At 38.2% G+C, this 26,486-nt stretch overlaps 1 protein-coding gene across 2 annotated transcripts in view; it reads left to right on the top strand.

Moving 5' to 3' along the window:
• kif5ab (kinesin family member 5A, b) overlaps window positions 1-26,486 on the top strand; it is a 78,513-nt gene that overhangs the window by 5,107 nt on the left and 46,920 nt on the right. For both annotated transcript variants that reach the window (XM_023954895.2, XM_078947091.1), the window contains exons 2-8: window positions 17,456-17,543; window positions 20,150-20,223; window positions 20,569-20,673; window positions 21,040-21,088; window positions 21,955-22,010; window positions 23,948-24,035; window positions 24,235-24,359. In XM_023954895.2, coding sequence (XP_023810663.1) covers window positions 17,456-17,543; window positions 20,150-20,223; window positions 20,569-20,673; window positions 21,040-21,088; window positions 21,955-22,010; window positions 23,948-24,035; window positions 24,235-24,359 — 585 coding nt within the window. The remainder of the gene's footprint in view (window positions 1-17,455; window positions 17,544-20,149; window positions 20,224-20,568; window positions 20,674-21,039; window positions 21,089-21,954; window positions 22,011-23,947; window positions 24,036-24,234; window positions 24,360-26,486) is intronic.

The raw sequence follows: 26,486 nt of genomic DNA, 5'->3' as shown, positions 1-26,486 counted from the left end.
CCAAATGTCCACTGGAGGCAGGTTTCAGAAGGAAGCGATTTCAAATATTCACTAAGTTGAAATATCTACAGACAAATACATGCTGAGTTGGTTAAGTGTAGGACTGGCACACGGGAAATCAGGGTTTGATTCCCAGGGTGCACAATTGGCTTCATCCAGTGTGGGTCCTTGAGCAAGACCCTACGTGCTACTGCCTAACTATGCAGCCACAACGGGGCCCAAGTCTGGGTGCCGGTTTCCAGCCCGGATAAAATACAGGGTCGTGTCAGGAAAGGCATCCAGCGTAAAATCTCTGCTAAACCACTGTAGGGATATGCTGAAAGGTGAACCGCAACATTTCAGTGTGATTTATAGCAATAACATAAAACTTGTGCAAAGGCTCATGGGTGTTTTTTTAAGCTCTTAACACAAGAACTCATTAAATTTCAGCAAAATAGATTTACTTTATTGAAGACAATAATTTAAGACTATGTCAGATTTCCCCCCCTAAACCCTAACTAATAGAAAAAACCAATATAGTGCAGGACTATGTAGTTTCCTGGTTTTAAAAGCAATTCGGAAATCATGCTCACTACTTTGTTTTTTCAAACGGCGAATATGACGCCATTGATTTCATGAAGTTATGAGTGTTTTGCAACGAACATTTATGAATCCACTGTCTTCTGAAAATGAAAATGTTGATGGTTTATTAAGAAAATGTATTTAAATAATTTTGTTGTCAGAAATTGTTCAGACGCCATGCATTGTGGTCTATACCAATCTAGTGAGCATCCATGCACATTGGTTTTTCGCAGAGACTTCTGAGAAATTCCTAGGGCACTCAATTTTGGAATTGTAGATTTCGACAGCACTCCAAAATGGCGAACGCACTATGTAGTGCACTAAGTAGTGAGTAGTGAAGGAATTCGGACAAAACGTAAGTATTGTTTTTCATGCCTCTTTTATTGGGCTAGCTGCGGTCTGGTGGTTGTTGAAATAAAGGGTCACTGGTGCAAGTTTAGGGGCGGATAGTTTTAAACCTGTGTGAGACATGTTGCCTTGCAGTTTTTGTCCCCCCCATGACCACACTGTGGTGGAGCCGATGAGAGGCCGCAGGTTGATCTGTGGTCGTTCTGAGCACCCCCCCAGGTATAAATGTCCAACTGTGCGAATGCAGTGTCCTTGAACAAAACAGCTCTCTCTCTCTCTCTCTCCCTCTCTCTGTATAACTAAAGATAAAAAATACATATTAGGTTTACAAATTCAAACCGCACCTACTCTCCATTCTGGGGATTTTGCAAAGCGTTCTTTTTTTTATCTTGCATTACCTTTTTTAATTACCAGTATGGAAAACTGTGCACGTAGTTTTATTTCATAACATTTGTTTCCCTTGAGCCAGATCCATACCAACTTGTCCTGAGGGTTCTGGCAGGCTTTCATAACGATTAAGAAAAAATGTAAAAAAAAAATCGATGACTATCACAAAATGGCTCATGAGCTGCATTTTATAACATTTCCCAAAGCATATTCCCAAACTCAGTCAATAAACTGTTTTTTTCTCAATCTTTTTTTACTCGTTGACTGTTATACATATTAGGAGTTATGTGGAGTTCAGAGTCTTGCCCAAAGATATGTTAAGAGAAGAAATGTGGAAACAGGTATTAAAGCCCCTTTTTTTTTTTTCCAAATGAAAGGCAGCTTCTTTGTCTCCAGCTTTCTTCAGTATTAGACAATCCAAGCAGCTGTTGTGAGGATTGTGCCAGTGATGGTTTCTTAGTTCTGTTTTGAGATTTTGTGTTTTTCCCTTGGCAAAGCAACACCTGGTTTAAGCTGTTAAATATCCACAGCCGTCTTTCATTTTCACTGTGTGTTCAAGTGTCTGGTTTTAAGGTAATCTACTTTAACCCCTTTCTGCTTCTGCCTTTGTTTTATGACAAATTAGTTGCGTTTCAATGGTTTGGTAAAGTTTATTGATTAGACTTTTACCTATAGTCTCCTCACCTGGGTTCTACACTACTGGTTCCTTCAGCTGGTAACAAGTTCCTGATTTTATCTCTACTAACCTTTAAAAATTTTTTTTAATCTCTCAGGTTCCCTTTAACTTGTGTGGTTCTCAGCTGGAAAGAAAAATTCTCAGAACCTGCAGTTTGATTTGTGTTTAAGACCCGATCCAATGAAAATAGTGTTTTTGTTTTGTTAAAATGGTCTTCTTTTAATTTTCTCATATACTGAAAATTAAGATTAAAATTATGTTTCTGAGTGTTTCTTTATTCAAATCATTGTGAATCAGGAGCAGAAGAAAACATGCAGTTTGAAAAAGATTGTACTTGTGACATAGAAAAACATTCTGGGTGGAAAACGTGCTCCCTGCTCCGCTCCATTCTGATGGAATCAATTGCAGACAAATAGATCCATGTAGGTCTTTGATTTCCATGTTGGAGATGGTATCTGGCTCAAAATTATACAGCTGGATTTCTGCGGTATTGCTCGACATTTTTGTTGCACTGGTTTAGCAGGAGAGAGTGTAAGCAGAAAGCTCTCAGCAGCTGGGAGGAGAAGGAGTGCATGGTTGCTCCTCACCAACGGTCCTGCCCACAATTCAGAGGCGAATTTCTCTCATCAACCCCAGCCACTCTGCAGAAACTATGTAAAAAAAAAACGACAACGACACACGGCACAATCGTAATCAAAAGACCACTGGGAACATGTTGAAAATAGATCAAGAGATGATCAAAATGTGTGTCTTTAAGGCTTCACTTAAATAAACTGATCTATCTAGTTAAGGTTTTTGGTTCCCTGAACTTATTTAGCAATATATTTGAAACATTCTGGCATTAACAAGTCATCTTTCTGCATGATGCTAAAATAAATGTTTATGAACTCGTGTCTTCCATCAAATTTCTCATGCAGAGCCACCTATGGGGCCCTGCAGGGCTCTGTGGCACAAGTGCCAGTTATGATATTTCAGCCTGTACTGCTTCGAGGCATGGCCTTTGTGTTCGCCTCACAATGGAGTGACACAGCTGTCTTGAGTATTTCACTGTTTGCAATAATGCAGTGTCACAAGGGCCAGACTATCTGTCCTAATCTTCTGGCAGGCAAAACCAACCGCCACACTGAATCATGCTATGGCTTCTTTAAATAAATAAATGGTCCTAGTGGCCTCAGCATCACGGCATGTGCAGTTTTTTTGTTTGTTTCTTGGATGACATGCATACAGTGTCACAAACCATTCTCACATTCACTTGCTGACGCTATATATCTTAAAATCATACAGGATTCTGCTGCATGCCATACTAGGAGGCATGTAACATGGTAAAGAAATGTGGAAGAAAAGTATTTTCCAAGGTTTCATGTTTTTTCCTGCCAATGTAGCATTTTCTTGTACCATACTGCTTATGAAGGAAAATGCCATCACTTTTACAATGGATTTGCACAAAAATCATAAGTGAAAAAAAATTCTTAAGCAAACCATTGTAACTACTTGAGCACACACGCCTTGAGGACTAATCACTGCTGAGTATTACGTCCCTCTTCAGCATTTAAGCTATTTAAACGAGCAAAATGAAGTTGTTTTTTTTAAAATACATTTTATGTGTTTCATTTTAGCATCTTATTATGTTCTTAGCCCCAGTGTTTCTTGTGGGGATCCTTTCTGCCAGGGCTTGCTGCTCTGGTCGGTGGTTGTTGCCATGGTCGTCGCCCTTGCTGGGGCGTCTGGAGTTTAACATTGCAGCCTCACAGCTGAAGTGACCCTATTGCTGTCCTGGTCTGGGTGGGCACTGTGGCGATATTCCTATGGCTGAGGTATGAATGGATTCCCCAATACTCTTTCCTCGCAGCAGAGCCAAACCTTAAATTTCTTTTAAAAGTTCCTTTCATAAGTATTCATTTAGTCTGGTGTCATGTGTCGTATGTTTTAACGGAGGGGAGTGAGAAGGGTGAAGGGTGGGTTGGGTTTTTATTGTAATATTAATTAGGGTTTTTTGTTTTAAATGTTAAAGCACTTCGAGTTGCGCAAGGCACGAGAAGCGCTTTTTTATAAATATCATTTGTTTGATTTGATTTTTGGAGTGAATTCCTCGTTGGGTTTTTATAAATCTTCAGGTCATTGGAATTTTGTGAACTTTTTCGTTTCTTTCAAGGATGGAGATGCATTTTATAAGCTCTCACCTCTTTCCAGTTGCTTCTTCTGGGAATTTTTATTCTTTGACCCTCTTTTCATCCTTATATGCAGCTTGAATTATTTTTGTTCCTATTGACTGTGATAGATGGATAAAGTTGCAGTGAAGTGGGTCCATGCAGCCGCATCAGTGAATCCATCTGATATGTGCCTAATAAAGAATTATCGATTCTCCTACTTTTACACTCCATTTATAACTCTATGGATTATCTTTCAATGGGGGCTGCTCTGGCACATGCTTATGAGCCTCCTTTACAAGCTGCGCTGGTTGTTGTATTCATATAGTTAAAATCAAGAATGGAGGGTTCACAGTGTTTTACAAGGTCGCTACGCAAGTAAGCTTTCAGTGGTAGCTTTGCTCTTTTCATGGTAGGATGCTTATCTTTTCAGAAACTTTCCTCTGGCTTCTTTAAACAAATTAAAGCTCTGAGAAAGAAAGGCATGTAAAAAAAAAATTGGATTATTCGGTCGGAGCCATATAGCTTTTTGAATTCTGTGGGGCTGGGGCTCATTTTACTGTCCTCAGTGGAGAGCTGATTTTCTTCTCATCTCCTGTCTGCTGATTACATTCTGAGCTGGTAGATGGGAGGTGGGAACAGCTGCTGGTGAAATATACTGTTGACAGTGCATGTTGTGCGCAGCTTAAAGTCATCAACTTGTCTCATACCTTGTGTAATTTATGGATCCACTGGAGCTATATCTCCACGAGGAAGAGCTTTGATTGTCTGGAAAAACAAACCAAACCACAAAAGCAAGGTCCAAGGGCTCCACCGCACCCCTGTCCTTGCACTTCAGCACTCTAATTCTATCACCACAGTGCACTCACCACATCCAATTAGGCTGAGGAAAGGGATTGCTTTCGGGTCAAGATGGACACTCGTTTTTACAGTCTATAGCCATCATCATAACTGCCTCCTCCTGGAACAAAAACATACAATTTTCCATTTCTAAAGCCTTTTTGTGGTCCTTTCTCTCAACCACACATTATACAGTGTTTTTCTTTACCTAGATCATTATTACATAGTGTAACTCATTCCTAATAAGTCATCAGTGCTTTGGCTCAGAAATGAGGGAGGAAACTCAGGCACATCTATCACTCTTGTTTTGGTGGAGGCTTTAGGCAGGATTTAATTGTAGTTGGGAAGCTTTGGCCAATTAGGTGCCAGAATATTTGAGATAGATATTGGATTCAAACATTGTCTTTAAGACCCACTACAATGAAAATTTGGTTTTGGTTGTTTTTAATATGTTCTTGTAGTTCTTTTTTATGATGGAGGACATGTGAAGAAAATTAAACTGTGGTTTTGAATAGATTCATTTATTCATTTTAAATCAGTTTGAAAAAGTTTGTAGTTGTTACATAATTGTACAATCGGCAGGCTTCCCTCTTCCGCTCCATTCTAATGGATTCACTTCCAGACAAATAGATCCATGTACATCTTTGTTTTCCTCATCTGAGCTGGAATATGGTTAAAAACTGTACGGCTGAATAGCTCCAATATTGTTCGCCTTTTTTGTTGCAACGCTAATGTAAGGGTGGGGGTGTGAGGGGCAGTAAACTCGCTGGGGAGAATGTAAACAAAGGGATTATGGGAAATGAGGGTAGACTTACTCCATGCCAACAGCCTCCCCTACGAAAGAAATACATTCTGATGGAACTGTATTTCACCTATTTCTGATTAACTCCAGCCGCTCTGCAGAAACTATGTCCTAGAAAACGACACAGGTTTTCTGGATTTTGGCCAAAAACAGCCTATCCATGATTAGGACCACTGGGAATGATTTTACAATAGATCAAAAGATGATCGAAGTGGAACTTAAACATTTAAATCCTTACTATAACCACATTTAAAACATAGCAAACTTGAAGTCTTTTTGTAAGGTATCGAAGGAAACCTTGCCTCCAAAATAAAACCACGTTGACATAGTTTTGGCAAGTCGTCAGACTGCCAGTCAAAGTCTGCACGTGTGTCTCGGTTAGATAAGCCTTGGCCACTTTCCCATTTCCGTTTCTTCATGACAGAAGTGTGCAGTGACTACATCAGGCTTTTTGCTCTGGGGACTGCTCCACATCAACTATGGCCCTGCCCTCCATGCTGCGTGCACCATGTGCCTCCTCACGTGTTTGCACATGGCAAGACCAGATGATGCTATATTTACATTGTGACACGGCAACGAGATGATTTCAAACAAAGAATAAAAGAGTTTTAGTTTTCTGTCAGCCTAGAATCTGGGTTTTATTCATTTATTCACTTCACATTATTAACATTAAGGAAGACTGAATCTGTTACAAATGCTTATTTGTATAAAAAAAGGGGGGACTGCTGTGTTTTTTTTTTTCCAGAGCTGTATTTGATCTGCATTAATCTCGCTTACCCTGGTTTAGATTTTCAACATTTTAATGAAAAAGCCTTAGAACAAACTTGAAAAAAATACATTTCACATTTCCTTTTGTAATCCTTGTATGGCAAAGGAGTGTTTCCAGCTTAGTCTTTCAAATCTTTGTGCTCCAGGCTGCAGCTTCATGATGCTCTTTGCATCTCCCAGTGGGTACATTTATAATCACCACACACTAATGTTTTTGCTCCTTTGCTTGAAATCTTCTATTCTTCATAGATTCAGATTAATTACGTGTTATGCAAACTCATAACATTTCCCCATTTTTTTTCCCTACGGGCAGGTCCTTTATCATGGAAATTCTAGACCGGTAAAAAACAAACAAAAACTCCCAACCAATTTGCTCTCTTGTTTAGAAAGTTTAAAGTGTTGCTCCGACTCTTCCTTTGCCTCATTTTCACCGCGCCTAATCACGATTCTGGGTACAGATTGAATTAAAATTGTTTGTTAGGAGAAGAAAATACCTCTGTTTTAATTTGGAAGAGAAGTTACTGTTGCATCTCATCAATACTTCTAGTCTACAAGAATCTTAAATAATTTAATTACAATTAGTGAGGACTGTCTTTGTTAGGAGGTTTGTTAGTGGCTTAAATCGTGTAACATCATTGAAAAAGGGAAAGAGGAGTTGTCTCTCCTTCCAAATGGTACAATGTGTTCTTTCTTTGATAGGAGAGACAATTGATAAACATTGTGTCTCCCTATAGCTGGCTGAATTACTTCACACTGTTAATTAAAGACAGACAGACACACACCCTTCCAACAACCAGCTCGCTTCCTATTAAAAAGCGTTTAATGCAAAATGTGTTTGACTTTCCCTTGAAGTACATACTGCATTGCTGCAGAGAGAGACAAAGCTGCTGCCAGGATGTCTCTTAGTTCCTGTGTGAATTAATTTCGAGTGCATTTACTTATAAACAGGTTAAGCTGAAAGCCGCAGGTTGATGGCTTCAGAAGGAGGCTACAACAAGAGGCCACGAGAGCGTGTATTTCCCCTGACATCAAATATCTGCTGGTGAGATGGGGACAGCTATTAGCTGAGCTCTCAGACTGTCTCAGGTTATGATCTAAGGTCACTTATCCTAATTTGAATTTGGTAACTAGTTTTTCCTTTCACTGTGGCTTTTCTGTGGAATTTCAGTAACTTTATGGCATAGAAAAATTGCAGATGTGTGGAGGCTAAGGGTGCTTGATTTTACATGTTATTCCAGCAAAGCACGAGAGCAGGCAAATTGTCCTTTTCACATGGAGGATTTATTTTCTCTTACAAGTGTCTTTTTTTTTGTCTCCATTCCAGCTTCCCTCCATTCTTTTCATATTTCTACAGCATCCATTTATACAATAATTACAATATTTGCTGCTGAGTCTCAATTCAGCTTGTTTTGGTCAAACAAATTAAGGACTTCAATGAAAATAGTGTTTTTGGTGTTTTTAACACGGTCTTGTAGTATTTTTCTGATGATGGAAGACATATATAAATAAAACTAAGCTTAAAATTGCATCTCTGCATATGACTTCTTTTTGAAAATGTTGTAATTAAAGAGCAGATACAAATAAGGCGTTTTAAAACAAGCTTATTTGTGATGTAGAAAACACAATGGGTAGAACACAAGCCCCCTTCTCCACTCCATTCTTATACATTCAATTGTACACAACTAGATTGAGCTGGTATCTGGCTGAAAACTGTACAGCTGGATATCTTATATTGCTCGCCATTTTTGTTGCACCAGAAATCTTTGGTTGGGGACTGTGAGCTAGCAGGAGAGAGTGTAAACAGATGGATGACAGGAATGGGTGGTTGCTGCCAACGGTCCTGCCCTCAACTCAGACGTGAATTTCTAATGACACAGTTGATCCGCTGTACTTTTGTTTTTCTATGTGAGTCTATTTAAACATAAAAGGGGAAGTAGTGTGGATGCGCCTGTGACATCGTGTTTAGAACTGTAGTTTTATAGCATGAGGGTCCTGGATCAAATCTGGTCTTCACTTTGTGGAGTTTGTACGTCCTCTCCATGCATGCAGAGGATTTCTCTAGACACTCCAGCTTTTTTCACTGGTTGTTTGGTGGTTCTAAATTGTCCTTTTGCTGTGACTGTGCATGTCTGTGTTTGACTCTGTGATGGACTGGCGATCTCTACAGTAGCTTGGATTGGCTCCAGCAACCGCTGTGACCTTGCACAGGACAAAGTGTGAATAGAAGATGGATGGATATATGAATGGTTGAATTGATTTAATCTTCAAAATGACCTTTTGGTTACCAAGACATTTAGAAGCAGACAGGTCAAAGCTATAGTGGAGATATACAAAAAATTAATCATTTTACTTTGTAACTTCATACTGTTATTGAGATCATTATAAAATGTTCTTAGACGTGTTTCGACTTTTTATTGCTTTGCTGTCTTTTTGAATTATTCCTGTAATTTTCTGCAGACTTCTTGGTTGATTTGTCACAGTATGCGATCCTACTCAGTCTCAATCTCCCCAGCTTGGTGTCAAAGTTATGCCAAATCTCCAGCAGGAGCCTTGTGCCCCTGTTTTTTCTGTTAAACAAAGCCTAGTCTTGCATTTGTCTCCCTTTCCCCAACATTCAAGATCCAAGCAAGAGGCAGAAAAGAGAGTAGTCGTGGCAACGGCCGTTTTAAACCAACATCAGTTAACATGCACATCGTTCGTCCATTGTCTTGTCATCTTGGCAGAGAAAACACAGCAGCAGTTTTATGTGTCTGGTAGAAGTTCTTTCTAACACTCAGGATTTATCACTGTCAATTGATCGATTGGTTTCCTTTTATTTTCAATTACAAAATAAACTCAATAAACAGAAAGTGATAAAATGCTTGAAAGGAGTGGGCAAAAGAAAAGTCAAATTAATAACCATCCCCAATCTTACTATATTTTATGCATGCATTTTTACATGTGAAACATATAAGAATTATCTACATAAACACAAAAGAATCAAAGAAAAAAAAACATCAAGGTGTACCAAAACATCACAAAGTTATGTTTGTCCGTACATTGCCTCATTAGGCTTTTCATTTTCTAATTTATACGCTTCCAAAATTTTGCATTTTTTTATCTTGACTTAAATTGTGTAACATTTTTAATCATTTTGATACTTTCCTCCATTGTATTCCACAACCTTACTGCACAGAAATGCACATCTTTTTTGAGTTGTCCTTACACAAGGTTGTTTAATGTCATTTATATTCTCCTTCTCTTTCCTGAAACAGTTTTTGCATGTTCAGTGGAATTCTTTTTTAGCTTTATGCTTTTGTGTTGATCTTTGATTTCCAAAAACTATGCTTTTTTTTGGCTAAATCTGTTAAATGTATCTATAATAATAATAAGGATGCCAAGAATAAATGTGCATCCTGAATGATGGTTTTTTTTGTCTTCTGGTTGCAGACATGTTCTTCAAGATGCTAAGTTAAATTTGCTTTTGGTGTCTCTGGCAGTCTGAATGAAAGCTTAAATAACAGAAAACAACAAGACCTTCCTGTTTTTTTAACCAGTTTCTCCCAAGCATTTTCACGTAAATTGATTCAGACTAAAGTCTAACTGCTTGATCTTGCAAAGACAAATGCATATAGTTGAAGAATTTCGGTGTTAAATAAATTATTTTGAGTGGTAAATGATGCTTTGCTAACTAGCAATTAAAAGCAGGAGCTACAACAACCGCTGTGTTAAGTACACTCTCAATAGACAAACCAAAGGGCCTCAGCGTGATCTCTGCATTCAGACGACTACTGTACATTTGAGGCAATGAACCTCTCCACCCTTAAGGCACACAGAGGGCCAGTCAGTTCTGCTTCTATTGTTAGAGGCAAAGAAAATGCAGCAATGTTTGGTCATGATGAATGTGGGCTTTGCAGTTGTGTGGCTGCTGTATAGTGAGAAACACTAATGATGGCGTTATCTGGTGTTTCTTAGCCTGATTAGCGAGACAGATGAAGCCGACTTTGTTCGCCTGAAGTCTTCTCTTCTGTCAGTCAAGCTGTGCTTGCATGCTCATTTGTGTGTGTAAGCAGGAAGGAGAGCTGATGGGTTTGTAGGAAAGACTGATGTAGAAGACAGAGCTTCACACAGAGTGTGATAAGAAAGAACAGAACCCCCTACCACCTCTGGCATTGCTGCAGGGCAATGATGGGTCAGAGAAGGAGCAGTCTAGTTCCTGACTGCCAGTCAGTCCAGCTGGGTGTTGGAAGAACATATTTCAAATTCTCTTATCATCTTCTTTAGCGTTTTTCTTCACCTGTGGTGCTGATGAGAAAAAGGGATGCAGCTGTACTGTTTCCTTTCATAAATACTGATACTAAATATTTACCAAATGCAGAAAATGTAGCTTTCCTTGGAAGAAAAATGATGGCACGGATCACCTTATCTGACATTAAAAACAGTTGCTGGTAAATGCCCTTGAGTGGCCGTGTGATGAATGTGTGTTGTCTGGCAGAAGCAAGGAGGGATGTAGCATGAAATAATTACAGAACTGGAAACTCTCTCAGGGAGCAGGACAGGAAGGATGTGAGGAGCAGCAAACATCACTGTTAACTTTCACGCAAGACACTCCTCCCAGCTGCTTATGTGTTATCACCTGAAGTTTTGAACTCTCACTGGTATTTAAGAAAGATTACATCTTGTACAAAATGTTTTTGGTCCATTTTAGAGATTTCCTAAAAGTGAATCCCCTTTTGTGTTAACATTTCAAATTCTATTGATGTATGAAGATGAAGATTTTCATTTCTGGTTTTAAATTAAATTCAGTTAATATTCAAAGTCCCACTCCGATCATCTTTTGAGCTCCTTAAAAAGCGTTCCCAGTGGTCTTTTAAGTATAATTATGCTATTGTCATACAGCAAGGCAGGGAGCTTGTGACCGGCCCAGAGTAATTTCTACGTAACAAATAAGATTTTTTTCAAATTACATTTTGTCGTCTGCTCCTGATTCACAATGATTTGATTTTTTAAGTTAAATTTTCCTTATATATGTTCTCCATTAACAGAAAAATGCTGTCAGACCATGTTAAAAACACCAAAAACACAATTGTTATTGATGTGAGTCTTTTAGAGCAAATGACACATGCAAACCAGTCATTACTGTCATTTCACATTGTTTTTTCTTGCAAAATCTTTTTCAATGAACTGACCCCAAACCTGTTGAAAACGATTGTAGTTTTTTTTAAGAGTCGAGAAATCTTTAACTGCTTAGCTTATCAGTATGAAAAATAATTTTCCTTAAATTTTTTTAATTTGGTTAAATTGTCTTTGTGTTATCGTAAGAACTTATTTGGCCGCAGCTGATAAATTAAACGGATATAATTATTAAGCAACAAAGGTTCGTTAACACATACATTATGAGCGGGGAATCACCGCTTGACGCCTTAACTGATATTGGATTTTAGAAACATGTCATTTTGTCCAATCGGGTTTTTAAGAGTCACCTTTAGCTCCAATTATAGTCACTGCTGACCTCATGGCCTTTTTAGAGCAAGTAAGGACAAAACTAAAACCTACTGACTGTTAACAGGCTCCAAATTGATTAAAAATGAGCTGCCACGTTTTTTTTAAATACAAAACTACACTTTCTCTACAAAATCCTAAAAGAAAAGTGACAAAAAAGATAATAGAACAAAGAATTTTATTAATTTTGGTCAAAGAAAATTAAAAGTATTTTCCTCCATTACTGCTGCACAAATAATGTAAAAAGTAAGTAACCTTTGCAAAGTAGTTAGTGGAAGTACATGTAGTTCAATTCAATTTAATTATATTTACATAGCCCAATATTAGAACAACAGTCGTCTCAATGGGCTTCATACCGGTAATTGTATAATAAACAGGAAATCATAAAGAAGTCAGGATATTAAGTACCATAAATCCTGTAAAGCAATGTCAAGAATTAAAAATGAATTAAACTTTTGCTGGGAATTAACAGATGTAGGTTTATGTCTTCCTTTAACAGGTTTTTATTTTCGTTGATGGGGCTCCACTTCATTTTATTACTGTACGATATTAGTTGAAGTTACTCTCCCTCCTCCCCACCTACAGTCTAGTATAGTTTCTCAGTCTGACCTGGTTTCCTTTACATGGTTACATATTTTTGTAGATATTTTCATGCTAGCATTTCCATTTTTTGTTTTGTTTTAATCTGTTCTTTTTTCCTGCCTTGCCTCTCTGCTTCCATGCTTTCTGGCAGACAGCAGCAGATTGCTGGCCGGACAGGCCATGTGGGTGTTTGACATGCTGCACAAAGCGCAGAGCCGTGAGCAGTGTTTGCATCTACAACCGTGCTCTGGTATTTTGCTTGCTCACAAGCTTGAGTACACAAACAAATGGGTGAGGGGCACACTCCAGGATGAACTTTTCATCACGTTGTGTTTTCTGTTCCAGCACCACTGTCCAGCCAGATCATTGAAGAGCGTGTTGAGTTATGCAAACAGACAACTAAGCAAGTGTGCTTCCACCTGAGTGAGCTAACAGGATAGGCAGAGGCCTGGACATGGAAAATGTGTCTAATCTATTCTTGTTATGTTATATTCATGTTAATGTTTTAATTACAAGGAAAAATGATTGGTAAATGGCTGCGTTTTATTCAGTTTATATAACAACGATGTGTTGTTCCCCTCCAGTGATGACCACATCATGATTCGTCATACTCCCCCCCCCTCTATTGCCCTCTTTCTGATTTAACCCTGTCAGCATGTGTATTCTGTGTAGCAGTACAATGAATTTACAGAGAACAGCATCAATCCTAATCACTTCAGATTGGGATCTTGTTTGCATCTGCAGCTGTGACTACAGCTGTAGATGCAAACGCTCGACAGCATCGGTTCATTTAATTAAAAAGTGATTTGGAAATACATTAAAATGAGGCTTGAAATCTCCCCGACCGGCCCTAAATGTGGTAGCCTTAGTCCCAACTGCCCTTTCGGGTGGGTACGGGCTGTCTGTGGTGACAAATGGGCAAATCTGTTCGGGACACACAGGTGGTCCACAGGAAATATCTAATTTACAGGTGAATCTATAGAGCCAAAATGTTCATAAATGTTCATGCACACATTTTCTACGGGCAGGTCAGAGCAAACACTTAAACAACATCCAAGTGTAAGTAAGGATGAAGTTGGTGGGACACAGGCATGTGGTAGGATTTTTTCAGCCTGATGGTTAGAAAAATTAGACAATCAAAGTGTAACATGTGTGGGCCTGTTACATATTACACATGCACATGCCTTGCATGCAGCATTTGCAGCATCCAGTATTGGCACATCACTGATGACAATGGGCACTGTAAGGCAGCAACGCCTGTATGTCATAAGTGCGTATACCTTACCTTGTCTTTACCAATACTTCAAACACATTTACCACATGCACAACAATGGTACATTCCATTTTTAATGAGGTCCCTTGAGGTGGCTGCAAAAGACTTAAGGGAACTGCAGGACACACCTGCACTCTCCTTAAAGACCTACTCTGATGAAAATTGTCTTTTTTTACATGTTACCTGAGCTTTTTTCTGAGGATGGAGGACATATAACAAAAATAAACTCAACATTGCATCCCTGAGTATTTCTTTATTCAAATTGTTGAGAATCAGGAACAGATGAAAAATTAGGTTTGAAGAAGATTGTATTTGAAATGCAGAAAATATGCAGGGCAGTCTACGAGCTCCCTGCTCTGCTCCATTCTGATGCATCCACTCAAAGAAGACTAGATCTGTTTGTTTTCCTCGTCTGAGCCGGTATCTGGCTCAAAATTGTACGACTGGATAGCTCCAATATTGCTCGCCATTTTTGTGTTGCACCGGTAATGTTAGGTGGGGAGCATGAGGGGTGTAAGCTAGTAGGAAAGCATGTAAACAGAGAGCTCTCAGCAACAGAGAGGGGAAGGAGGGGAGGCTTTGCTCTGAGTCTCCTTTGGAGAATTTTTAATGAACTACTGCTGCTCTGCAGAAACTTTGGTTGTGTCTGAATTCCCACCCTAATCCCTAACCTCTAAAAAACTATATAGTGCAGCACTATGTAGTGCCCTGAAGTTTAAAAGCAATTCGGACACAAAAAGTAGTGAGTATGCACTACTTTTTTTTTTCTTAAACAGCGGATATGATGTCATCGATTTAAAGTTCAAACCTAATTAATATGAGCATTTTGCAACGATTACGTATGTATCCACTGTCTTCTGAAGATAAGAACGTTGGTAATTTATACATACACAAATACATTTACATTTTTTTTTTTGGCAAAAATTGCTAGGAAGCAATGCATTGTGGTCTATATTCGTCGATTTAGTAAGCACCCATGCACATTGGCTTTTTGCAGAGACTTGTGGGCAATTTCTAGGGCACTCAATCGGGAATTGTAGATTCGGACAGGACTACAAAATGGCGAACATACTATATAGTGCACTAAGTAGGGGTTCGGGTGGGAATTTGGATATAGCCCATGTCCTAAAAAATAGCACAGGTTTTTTGATTTTGGCAAAAATCGGCAATACCATAATTAAAAGACCACTGGGAACACTTTGACATTTTTTTTAAAGATTAAAGATTGGGTTTTCATGGCCCGCTGCTATTCTGTTCTACCCTGCACAGATCCAGAAAACCCAAAAATCCACAATTCCATACGGGTCAACTCCCTACATGAGTGCATGTGACTAAGGCTTTAACAAAGATGTCCTTTTAATAGGGACATTGCAGGCTATTGTTAAACCCTGGGGCGAATATTATTTACTTTTGTGTTTTGTTTTAAAAAGAAAGTGTATGTAGGAATGGGAAAAAAGGTTTTGGATCTCTTGTTTTAAGCTATTTATATTTTCTGCAAAAGGGATGTACCTGTGTTTGTTTGAACGGATGCACAGGGTGTAAAATCTGGTGTAGCAAAAAAAAAAAAATAGTAAACTTTAAAAATAACTTTTTTCAGCATATCCTATGATGCATATGTCAGTTTTTAACAGATATTTTCTACTCAGAGGGTTGCTTAATCAAAGCATAAAGATGTCCTTGTGCCAATGTTGACAATAAAGAGGCACAAGGAGAGCCTATTTCCCACTGGTACCAATGATCTGCTGCACATTTTAATGAAAGTCACACATATTCACTCATAAGTTTATTCGAGTCATCTATTATAAATTAATAATAGTTAGATTTTATATTAGATTTCAAGTTTCGACAGCTACAATAGTAATTAAAGGTCACAGTGTCTCCCAAATGGGATTGCTAAATAAATTGGTGTGCTTTCTTTGTGTTTTCTGATCCTTGTCAGTCTTTGTCAACAATTTTTTCTTCTGTTTTGTGTTCTTTCAGTTCTTGTAGTGCAACCAAATACTTACAATAAATGTGAAACTGACATAGGCTAAACTTTAACTTTCAAACTTTAAAATAAATCATGTATTTTTCTCTATGACGAGTTTTAGTATTTGTTAGCCCAGTAAAACATACTGAGCAGCCTCTGCTGGGCTACAGTGTTGCAGAACATAAAATAACTGTCTTAGATTCTCTTTCTTGCTGGCCATTTTTCACACTTACTTTCTGCAAAGTGTTTTTAATTAGCATATCTGCATTCGCTCTCCCACCCACCTCTCTTATTAAATGTGTGTCTTCGCTTTTTTTTTTTCTGCCCGGTTCTATGGTTTTGTCTACTAGAAAAGCCTATTTTTCTCTCCACGCTTTATTTTTTAAAACCATTTGTTTGGATGTTGTTTCCTTTAATTTCCTTCACTTCCACCACCTGTTTTTCCTTTTAAAATCATCCCATCTACAGCCTGTCTAATATGTCTGGATTTAAATGTCTAAGCAAATACTTACTTGAATGTAACACAGAACTCATAGCAAACTAAAAGATAAAAGAAACTTCAACAAAGATTTTAGCTATTAAACACCCAACACTGAAAGCCTGAATAGACAGGATTTATTCAGAAGTTTGCATGTGCTGTGTTTGATTCGTCATTGATATTATATTTGGAAGCAATGAAGTTCCTTTACGACTTACATGTTCACAGAAAGTGTGTTATACCATATTGGAGATTCACAGTTTGTACCGTTGCTGCAGCATGACTGCCTCTCAGTCACTAATTACCATCATCTGAGCTCGCCTGACAGCTGGACTAAGCCTCAGTCTGTGTTTTCTCTGCATTAACTGGCTTTTTTTTCCCAGGCACCTTTCAAATGAACTGGTTGGCTGGTAATTCAAGCTTTCAGACGGAATGAATATCCGATTACTTGTAATTTGTTAAATGACTAATGAATGGCTTATTCGCCTGAGGCTGAATTTCTGGCTTCAGAAGCCAAACAAAGACTGGCTCTCTCCTTATTCCCTTCGTGTGTGCTTATGTTTTCAATATCACATGCAGACGCTGGTCTCAGGTCATCCGTTTTCATCTTTCATCTGCCCTCTTTGTGCTTCCATTACTCTCCCTCTGTATGCATTCGATCCATTTCTTTTCTGCTGCATCTCTTCTCTTCTGATGCTTTTTGAGGGCTTTTTATAATGGCTTCACCTTGGGGGGGGTGCCGTCTCTCTTGGGGTCAAATAGTGTTTTACCTTGAGCTTGATGCAGCACTCCTCTCATCCAAACCACTAGTGTCTTTTAGAAGCATAGACTGCATAGAATGATGCATGAAGATTTCCTAAGAGACAGACTTGAGCGTTAGAACTGAACACTCACATCACTGTCTTGAAAATAAATCACACTGAAATCCTTTTCTGTGCTGACAATGTACTGTACATCACACTTCAGTTGTTAAATTGATTTGTCAAGCTTTACTTTGCTTTCCAGAGTCTTGGATTCTGATTCACAAAGCTTTTATGATGGATTTTGCCAAAAGTTGCTGGCGACACCGAGGTGCTGACAGTGATCTAAAACACTAAGGCTTGTCAGAGTCCCCGCTGACTGTGTTGTTTTTGGTCTTCACAGGGAAAGGCGTATGTATTTGACCAGGTCTTCCCCGCCAAGGCCTCACAGGAAGAGGTCTACAACTCCTGCGCCAAACATATTGTCAAAGGTGAGTCACCTGAATGCCCTGCCACTTTTCTGCAGGATGCATGAGTGACACATTTCCTGAGTGAAAAAAAAGTCAGTATTTTGCTTTATTGAACCCATCAGGATCTCCACGTTGGTTTTGTCAATTCAGAGCTCAGCCACTGATGCATGAAGCAGTAATAGCTTCTTCCAGGCAGCAGGAATCATGAGAGGATTTACCGTATTTCCCTTCACTAAGACGGATGACCTTGACTAGCTGTTGTTTTATATTGATGCGTTTTTTTATTTTCATGAAATGGGAAGCTGTGACTAAAAATGCTACAAAAATTTAAATGACGGTTGTACAGTTAAATACTTCAGAGACATGTAAATAATTAGAGCTAAAACCATGAGTGGGATCAAATATCAACTCTACAAACAGATGACAGTGTTTTTGTTGTGACACTGCTGCTTAATGATCATTTAAAGAATCTGTCCCCCATTCTCACATAAAGAAAATATGACTGACAACTTTTTTTTAATTGTAGGTCATATTCAGTATTAACAGTTGACAAATTTGTACTCAGAATTTAGTATTCAGCACACATTATCATGTATGTTTGTATTTTGTATTTTCAACACACATTTTTTTATTTGTTCAATAAATCTTTAATGAGATGTTTCCAGTTAGCTTGCTCAAATGCTACAATTTCACCATATTTTTGCACTGTACGGTGCACCGGTTTATCCCTTGTGCTATCTTGTGGGGTCAAATGACCCCACCCGTACATTGACGTGTTCTCCCTACCATGACAAAGGTGGATAAAGGTGGAGAGGATTTCATGTAATCCATGGACACCAGTAAAGATCACATATTATTGAAGAAAAAAGGTTCAGCGCACTGTCTTGTGTGGTCCAGATGACCCAACTCCCAATGGAAAATTGCCTAGGATAGCACAAGGGTTAAAAGGCGCAACACCAATGAATGGTCCATTTGTTTACTTTTGTCACATTTAATGCCCACTGAGATATAAAGAGCATTAATAAAAGAGTCAGAGATAAATCAATCAGCCAGTCAGACTTAGTATCTCTACAACTTGTTTGAAACACGCTAAACATTAGCCAGGTTTGCTGTGTTAGTGTATTCAAAATCCCTGTAACTGCCAGATGCAGCTAAAACAAACGTTACCGTACCTACACTCACAGCACTCACAGCCTTCAAACCCCCAACCTAACATTAGTGGTGCAACAAAAATGGCAGCAATATAGGAGCTGTCCAGCCGTACAGCTTTGAGTCAGATACAGCACCAGCTCAGGCATAAAAAATCAAGGTGTACATGGATGTAGTCATCCCCAAGTGGATGCAGGGAGCTTGTAACATGCATCTTTTATGTCACAAATAGGCTCTTTTTCCACCACCATTTTTTGTCTGCTCCTGAATCATCACAATTTGAATGAAGAAATGCTCCAAATGCAATTTTAGGCTTATTTTTCTTCATAGATGTCTTCCATCATGAGGAAAACGCCACTACAACATGTTAAAAACACAATTTTCATTGGCGAAGGTTTTTAATGATTGAGAACACAGTTTAAGCTGAGAAAGCTCTGGAACAGCATCATTCACAATCGAGCCCTCAGGCTCGTTTTCTTTCCTGAACATATTCTCAATATTTTTCCCTGTTAAGATCTCATCCCTTTTCCTTTTAAAGTGTGCAGTTCTGCTGAATCGCTTCTAGATGGTGTCTGGAAAAGATCGATTTCTGTAGGAGAGATTACTTATAGAGTGTGAAGCTACCAGGAGGGACAAAATGAAAATGGAAGATGGGTTAAATTAAAAGTTGGCATTTAGCAAAATGAAAAAATGACATTTGATTGTGTCTTTAGAAAAAGACTAACAGAGAAAGAAGCTAGGACCAGAGAGCAAATGCTCAGGAGACACATGTTCACTCTTTCTCTCCTTTAAGGTCTCTCTGGCTCTCCTTCTTGTGCTCTCCCCTTTTGCGATGCTTCAGTGTCTTTCTTCCTCTGCAGCACTGCTTTTCTTTTTTTTCTATTTTCTTTTTTTGGCAATCTGATCTTCTTTATTCATTCATGCTGTTTTGGTCTCACTCTGACCGGTGTGTCTGACAGCTGCTCGGCCTCCAGCTGTCGGGCTGCGGTCAGCAGCGGCAAACCTAGAAGAGCAGCATCAGGGTTCTGCGCAGAGGCTTTCTGATTATTTGGTGGTCTGCTCACCTGTGGCAGTTGCCCTTTCATGGTGATATGCCTTTCTTTATCCATGTTTGACATTTACTGCAGGGGGTTTATTGGCCAGGGTCAGCAATAGGACTTTCAGCAATATGGCTGTTTATCACCTCAGCAGGTACCGTAGTGTGTTTTAGGCTCTGACTCCAAATGAATGGAGGGACCTCTCAGAGAGACCTCTCATCTTAGTTGATGTTTATTGTGTGGAACCACGGGGACTGTTCTGCACTTACTCAAGCTTAAAAACTGCATTCAAACAGTTTATATAAGGGTAAAAAAACTGTATTTTTTTTTTCTGTTTGATATCGACACCAGCTTGAATAAAAACTGAATATTCAGACACTTTTAGTTCGAGTATGATTCATTTTTCCAGTCTTTCATGCTCCTTTCTTCTCTGATTTTAAGATGTTCTGGGTGGATATAATGGGACCATTTTCGCCTATGGGCAGACCTCCTCGGGAAAAACACACACTATGGAGGTACTGTATTTCTGAATAATTCAAACGCCAGGCCTTCGGTTGTGGAACCCCCATGCACCCGGCTACGCATGCATTTTTTCCCCTGTAGTTTTTATCTTCTCTTCTGCCCCCATGACAGTGCATCCACCTCCATCACAGCCATCACCGTTTATCTTTCACTCTCAGAGTTGTGTGGGAGCTTGTCTCCTTCGCAAATCCGTCTCTGGAAAAAAAAAAAAAATTCAAGTGAAAAAACCACCTCTGGTCTCCTTTATGATATTATTCCATCTGTTTAATTCATCTCCATGTCTGCATTTATTCTATTTTTCGCTCACACATTCTTATCTCTTCTCAATTTCCCAACAGGGGAACCTTCATGATCCCCAGGAAATGGGAATCATACCCCGGATTGCAGAAGACATTTTCGATCATATATTTGCCATGGATGAGAATTTAGAGTTCCACATAAAGGTTTGTTTGGATTTTATTTATTTTTTTGCGGTTGTTTATGTCACAAACACAGATGCTGATGTTTTTTTTTTTTTTTTTTACTGGAGCATGTGTTTCTTATGGATTTTTCCTAATTGAACTTTAAATTCAATCCAATGAGTCATCATATCATATGAAATTAACGAGCAGTATTTTTCTTCTTCATGGTACAGTCTTATTAATGAATAATGATAAAATTATGCCTGCAGGAGGACAGATCACTGCTACCTCTTTTTGCATTTTGTGCTTTTCCCATCCCTCTCATCAATCTGTGTTAGAATCCGTATCTGTCACCCTGGGAAACACCAGCTGTTCATAGTTTTTTTACAAGTTTTTCTATTGCTGCAGGTCTCCTACTTTGAAATCTACATGGATAAAATCCGTGACCTGCTCGATGGTATGTTTATGCACTGAAGATATGAAAACATGAATCAGAATTGAGTAATAAGTCACATTTGTAGAGTTTTCATAGAATTTTTGGAGGCCAAAAGTGGCATTTTTCGAATTAAAGGGAACTATTAGAGTTGATGTAATGCTTCAGCTGTGATTTTTCAAAGCTATATTATCATAAAAACTTTCTAAAATACTTTTATTGAGACAAAATGAAATAAAAACAAAAGACAAAGGTAATACTTTTGCCTGTCAGCCCACATAACTCTGTGTTTTCAGTTGTTTAGCACAACACTAAAGCTCCTATTTCTTAGAAGTATTAATAAAATAAAAAAGATGGAGAGGCTCTAATTGAGAGTGCACATCGACCATGTGATTACAAATCAAATGGGACTGGAAACATGAGTAAAAAAGATGCTCTATCAGCATTCAAGAGAGTTCTCTGAGTCTGATTTGCATTTAGAGTATGAACAACAAAAGTGTCAACAGCAAACAAGACGAAGTGAAGCAGCGAAGAAAACAAAATTTTGAGAGGGGAAAAATACTTCTGTAGGGTTATAAAACACGCACACACTGACAGTGAGAACACAGTCTTCAAAACGTGTAAAGATTGAATTATCATCAACATGGTCAGAGTGTAGAGAAACATGCTCTTACTGCTGATGACTGTGAAAAAATCCTTATTAAAGTAGAGAATATTATTAGAATTCTGCAAATAATAGAAGCTGACTAACAAATCTGAATGGAATATCGTCAGATCACATTAACGTTACTTTTCTATAAATTCACACACACACACTCAAAACACATGTGTAATGCTTTAGGTAAAATCACGTCCTGTCGTGTTTTTTATTTTCCCTCATGTCACCGCAGTTACAAAAATCAACCTGTCAGTGCACGAAGACAAATACAGAGTTCCTTATGTGAAGGTGAGTCATTTTTTATGACATTTTTGAGTCATTCCTCTTGGTAGCGTGTTTGAATGATGAATCCAGTACCGATGTTGTGTGTGTGTGTCAAAGGCATTGTTCAACCACTGAAAGTGGAGGGGCTCGTTTTTTAAGAATAAAAGTAAATGACATTTCATGCCATTAAATTGAATCTAAGTTTCAACCTTGAGAGGGCTTTACCGTGATGGAGAATTTTACCCGTCCAATGCTCATTTTCTTAGCTTTATTGATCATTTTACCAGCAATTACAGGTATTTTATGCTGCGTATCACTACCAATTGTGCCGGAAGGTAATTGAATTTTAGAAGCTGCTAAAGTCATCAAATGTAGAGACATTTTTCACAGTTACGCAAAGTGACAATACAGTTTCTATTTCATACATGTTTTAGTTCAACCAAAGTCTAAAACAATAAGGTAATCCACTAACCAACAAAGATGATGCTTATTAGGTAAGGAAGGCAGCATCATTTATTATAAGCTTTTGTTCACAAACCAATTTTTAGTGCTTTGAAGCGTTTGGCAGCATAAAAAGAAATTAAAAATAAATTACTATGGAAAAGAAATAAAAGTATATTAAATAAAATAACGAGATTTTGAGCAAAGACAACAGAAAGGTCTTAAGTTGAGACTTAAAGATAAAATTGAGAAATGTAAGAAGCTTTATTCTATTTTGTTCTGACTCTAGATTCCACTTACCGATTGCTTGCAATTAATGTTTAATAAACAAAAATTGTTATCATAAGACAGTCAGACTGTGTATAATATCTCTCTGAATCCACATTATTTCATATTTAGAAGTCATGACGCAACAAACTAACGCATTCCTTCTTTGATCCTTTACATGAGGTTTAGAGCAACTCTACTAGACTGATCAAGAAGATCTTTCAGAGCAGGACAGTCTACGAGGGAAAACAGAAAAACAAATTATATTGTTTTATTATAGCTTACTTTTCATCAACCTTTTTCTGCAATTAAACATCTGATTATGCTGACTGCAACCCCCCCCCCCCCCCCATTCTTTTTTTAATAAATATACCTAAAAACATCTCAGGACCACAATACAGCATTAAGATCCAACAGATTTACACTTTTACTGTTTTTAGTGATGTTTAAAGACCCACTCCCATGAAAATCGTGTTTTTGATGTTCTTTTAGCATTTTCTCATGATGGAGGACATATATAAAATAATTTATGACTAAAACTGTGTTTATCTGGACATTTTTGTTTAATCGGGAGAAACCAGGAGCAGATCCAAACCGGCCATTTGAAAAAGCTCTCATTTGTGACACAGCAACTGAAACGGGCGAACCAAAGCCTCCCTCTTCCACTCCATTCTGATGCCTCCACTTGCAGACAAATAGATCCATGAACCTCTTTCTTTTCCTCATCTGAGCTGGTATCTGGCTCAACACTGTACGGCTGGATTGCTCCAATATTGATCGCCATTTTTGTTGCATCACTAATGTTAGCTTGGGATTTTATGTGGAGAGAGTGTAAACAAAGGGATAATGAGATATCAGCAGAGGCTTACTTCCACGCCAACTGTCCCGCCCACAACTCAGAGCCGAATTTCTGATTGACTCCTCTTAAAAAAACATGAGTTTTTAATTTTGGCCGAAAACAGCTTAATCATAATTAAAAGACCACTGGGAAAACTTCAAATAATCTAAAAGATGATTGGAGTGGGTCTTAAATATAGTTATTGCATTATGGTATAACTATTCTTTAGGCTTTTGAGTCTAAACTGAATGGAAAAAACAGATATGGTCCCAGTGTTTAACACATCTAGAATGCTTCTCTGCATGTCAGTGTTTGGTGTTGCAGCTTGTCTTTGCAGCACTTTTTCTCCAATTGCTAATAAACCATTTTCTCTGTAACATACCTTAAAATGTGCTCATGCGTTTGTTTTTTGGAGGGATGTACTGAACGCTTCGTCACATGCCCGGAGGACGTGATGGATGTGATAGATGAGGGAAAGGCCAACCGCCACGTTGCTGTCACGAGTGAGTCTCGTCGTTGATCATCCTCTTGTTCTGTCGCTTACACTGTCAGATACTTCATGTCTGAAGCTTTTCACAGGTTAATGATCAAGTGAGCGGAAAGAGGGATTGGCGAAGGACAGGTTTTATCTGTTTGTGGAAACAGGATTTGAATGAAATTTTGAATAAAGACTTCTCTGTTTGCCTCTCTTCTTCTTTCCAGACATGAATGAGCACAGTTCCCGCAGTCACAGCATCTTCCTGATAAACATCAAACAGGAAAATGTGGAGACAGAGCAGAAGCTAAGTGGGAAGCTGTATCTAGTTGACCTGGCTGGTAGTGAGAAGGTAGGATGAGCAGGAACATTTTCTTTTTTAAAATGTCAATCAATAGTTGTTTTTTTAACATAAATACACCACATTCTATGATGAAATGTCTTTGAAATAAGGAGATCAAATGTCGCTTTTAGAAATGCTGTTTTCAGACATCAAAGAGACAGATAAACAATGCATTAAGCATCCATATTTATGTATTTTGAATGCATTTCCTTTTTGTCACTGCACTTGAGTATCAATACACTCTGTGGTACAAAACAGATCAGCCTCACAGACAGAAGCAACTCGTATTTTGTTTTAGTCTGGCAGGTCATTTTTTGCCAACTTTGAATGTATTCCATTGATTTCTCAGTGCAGCTTTTTAATGAAGCACTTTACCTAAAATGCTAATTTTGGTGTTTTTAACATGTTCCGATGATGGAGGACATATATTATGAAAATTAAGCGTAAAATTGCATTTCTTAGTATTTTATTATTAAGATCCTTGTGAATCAGGAGCAGACGAAAAAACACAGTTTGACAAAAAGCTTATTTGTGACGTAGAAAATTCGCTGAGAGGGCCACAAGCTCCCTGCTCCGCTCCAGGTAAGGTAAGGTAAAGGGGAGCGGGGTTGCTCTGATTTAACGGTTCCGCCCACAACTCAGAGGTGAATTTCTAATGAACTCTAATGAACTGCATTTCTAATGCAGAAACTCTCTGCTCTGTCCCAGAAAACAACAGGTTATTGATTTTGTCTAAGAACAGCATACTCAGAATTAAAAGACCAATGGGAACGTTTTCACAATAGATCAAAAGATGATCGGACTGGGACATAACTTTAATAAAGAAAATATGTTAGCAACCACAAATAATCAATTATTTTCTTTTTTTTAAATCTCTTTTTTACTGTGCTGACTTTTATCATTTGCCTTATGTCAACGGCATGGAAGTAAAACATGGAAGACTGTTTGCTGAGAGATGCAGAGCCTAAAATTGTTTGGACAGATGCTGATGGCTGGGCTTTTTAGCTAATAAATGCTGATGGTGCATTTGTATGTTGTGTTGGTCAATCCCTGGGGAACAATGAAACAGTTCCGCTGCAGCAACGTCTTTAGCTCTAGTATGAAACATGTTTCAGAAGAGTGATCTGGATGGCTTTTTTTTTTTGCAAACTTCAGAGAAGGCTTTGAAGACCACTCTCTTACTCTGCATTTAAGCTCCTCATTATCTTGTAAATAATTGGATCCCAAGGCAGTAATAGTGTTGACCGTTTCACCTTTTGAATGAGAATCATTGTCAAAAATATTCTATAAATGCAGCAGGATCTATAGTTGACCATGATAATTTACAGGATTATGGTTTCCCAGAAATGTTTATTTCCTTAAAGTCCCCCATGCCATTTATTTAATATGAACATTCCCAGTGGTGTTTTAATTATGAGAAGGAAGTTTTTAACCAAAATCCCACAAACTTAATGTCTTAAAAAGCCATGTTTCATTTTTCAAGCCTCTGTTTCCAAAATCTATACATGGGGGGGCATTGGTGCTGAGCTGAGTAGCCCCGCCTTAGAGCCCGCCTCTCTGCAAGCCATGTCTTGCATGAGTGAAATACTTAAAAATGCAAAACTGATGTTTTTTAATACATTTATTCCCTTTCATTAGAAATACGCCACATGTACATTTAAAAAAACATGATTTTCATTGGAGGGGGACTTTAAAACTTTTGAAAGATTTCTATACCATTAAAAAATAATGCCAATTAAGTTGTTTTTTTCCAAAATTTATCTTCATCTTATAAAACTGAACAAGTCATTTTTAAGATCATTTGTATTCTGCTGAAACCACACATTTTTCTATTTATGTGGCTTGCAGCTCTATGTCACGGTTCAGGTTGACCAAGTCTTTGAGGCTAACAGAACATGCAGTTTCCTAGTTATGAAAAAAAAATCTGTGTTGAATGAACAGTTTCATTTGGCCTTTTTTGGCATAACAACAGATATAGTTATGCCAAGTAATAATCTAATAATTTATGAATTAGTCAAACATTATTGATCTGGTATTTTCAAGCACCAGAGTAATTCAAGAAGATTATATTGCAGTAAGGGGGAGATCTAAGGAAAGCCAGTAAAGATTTATTTGTGCTAAAGACAGATGTGCAAG

Source organism: Oryzias latipes, chromosome 5 (assembly GCF_053564925.1).
Source record: "Oryzias latipes strain Hd-rR chromosome 5, Olatipes_Hd-rR_3.1".
In the NCBI taxonomy this organism is placed as follows: Eukaryota; Metazoa; Chordata; class Actinopteri; order Beloniformes; family Adrianichthyidae; genus Oryzias; species Oryzias latipes.
The sequence above is the reverse complement of the archived record's forward strand: the minus strand, read 5'-3'. Positions and strand labels throughout refer to the sequence as shown.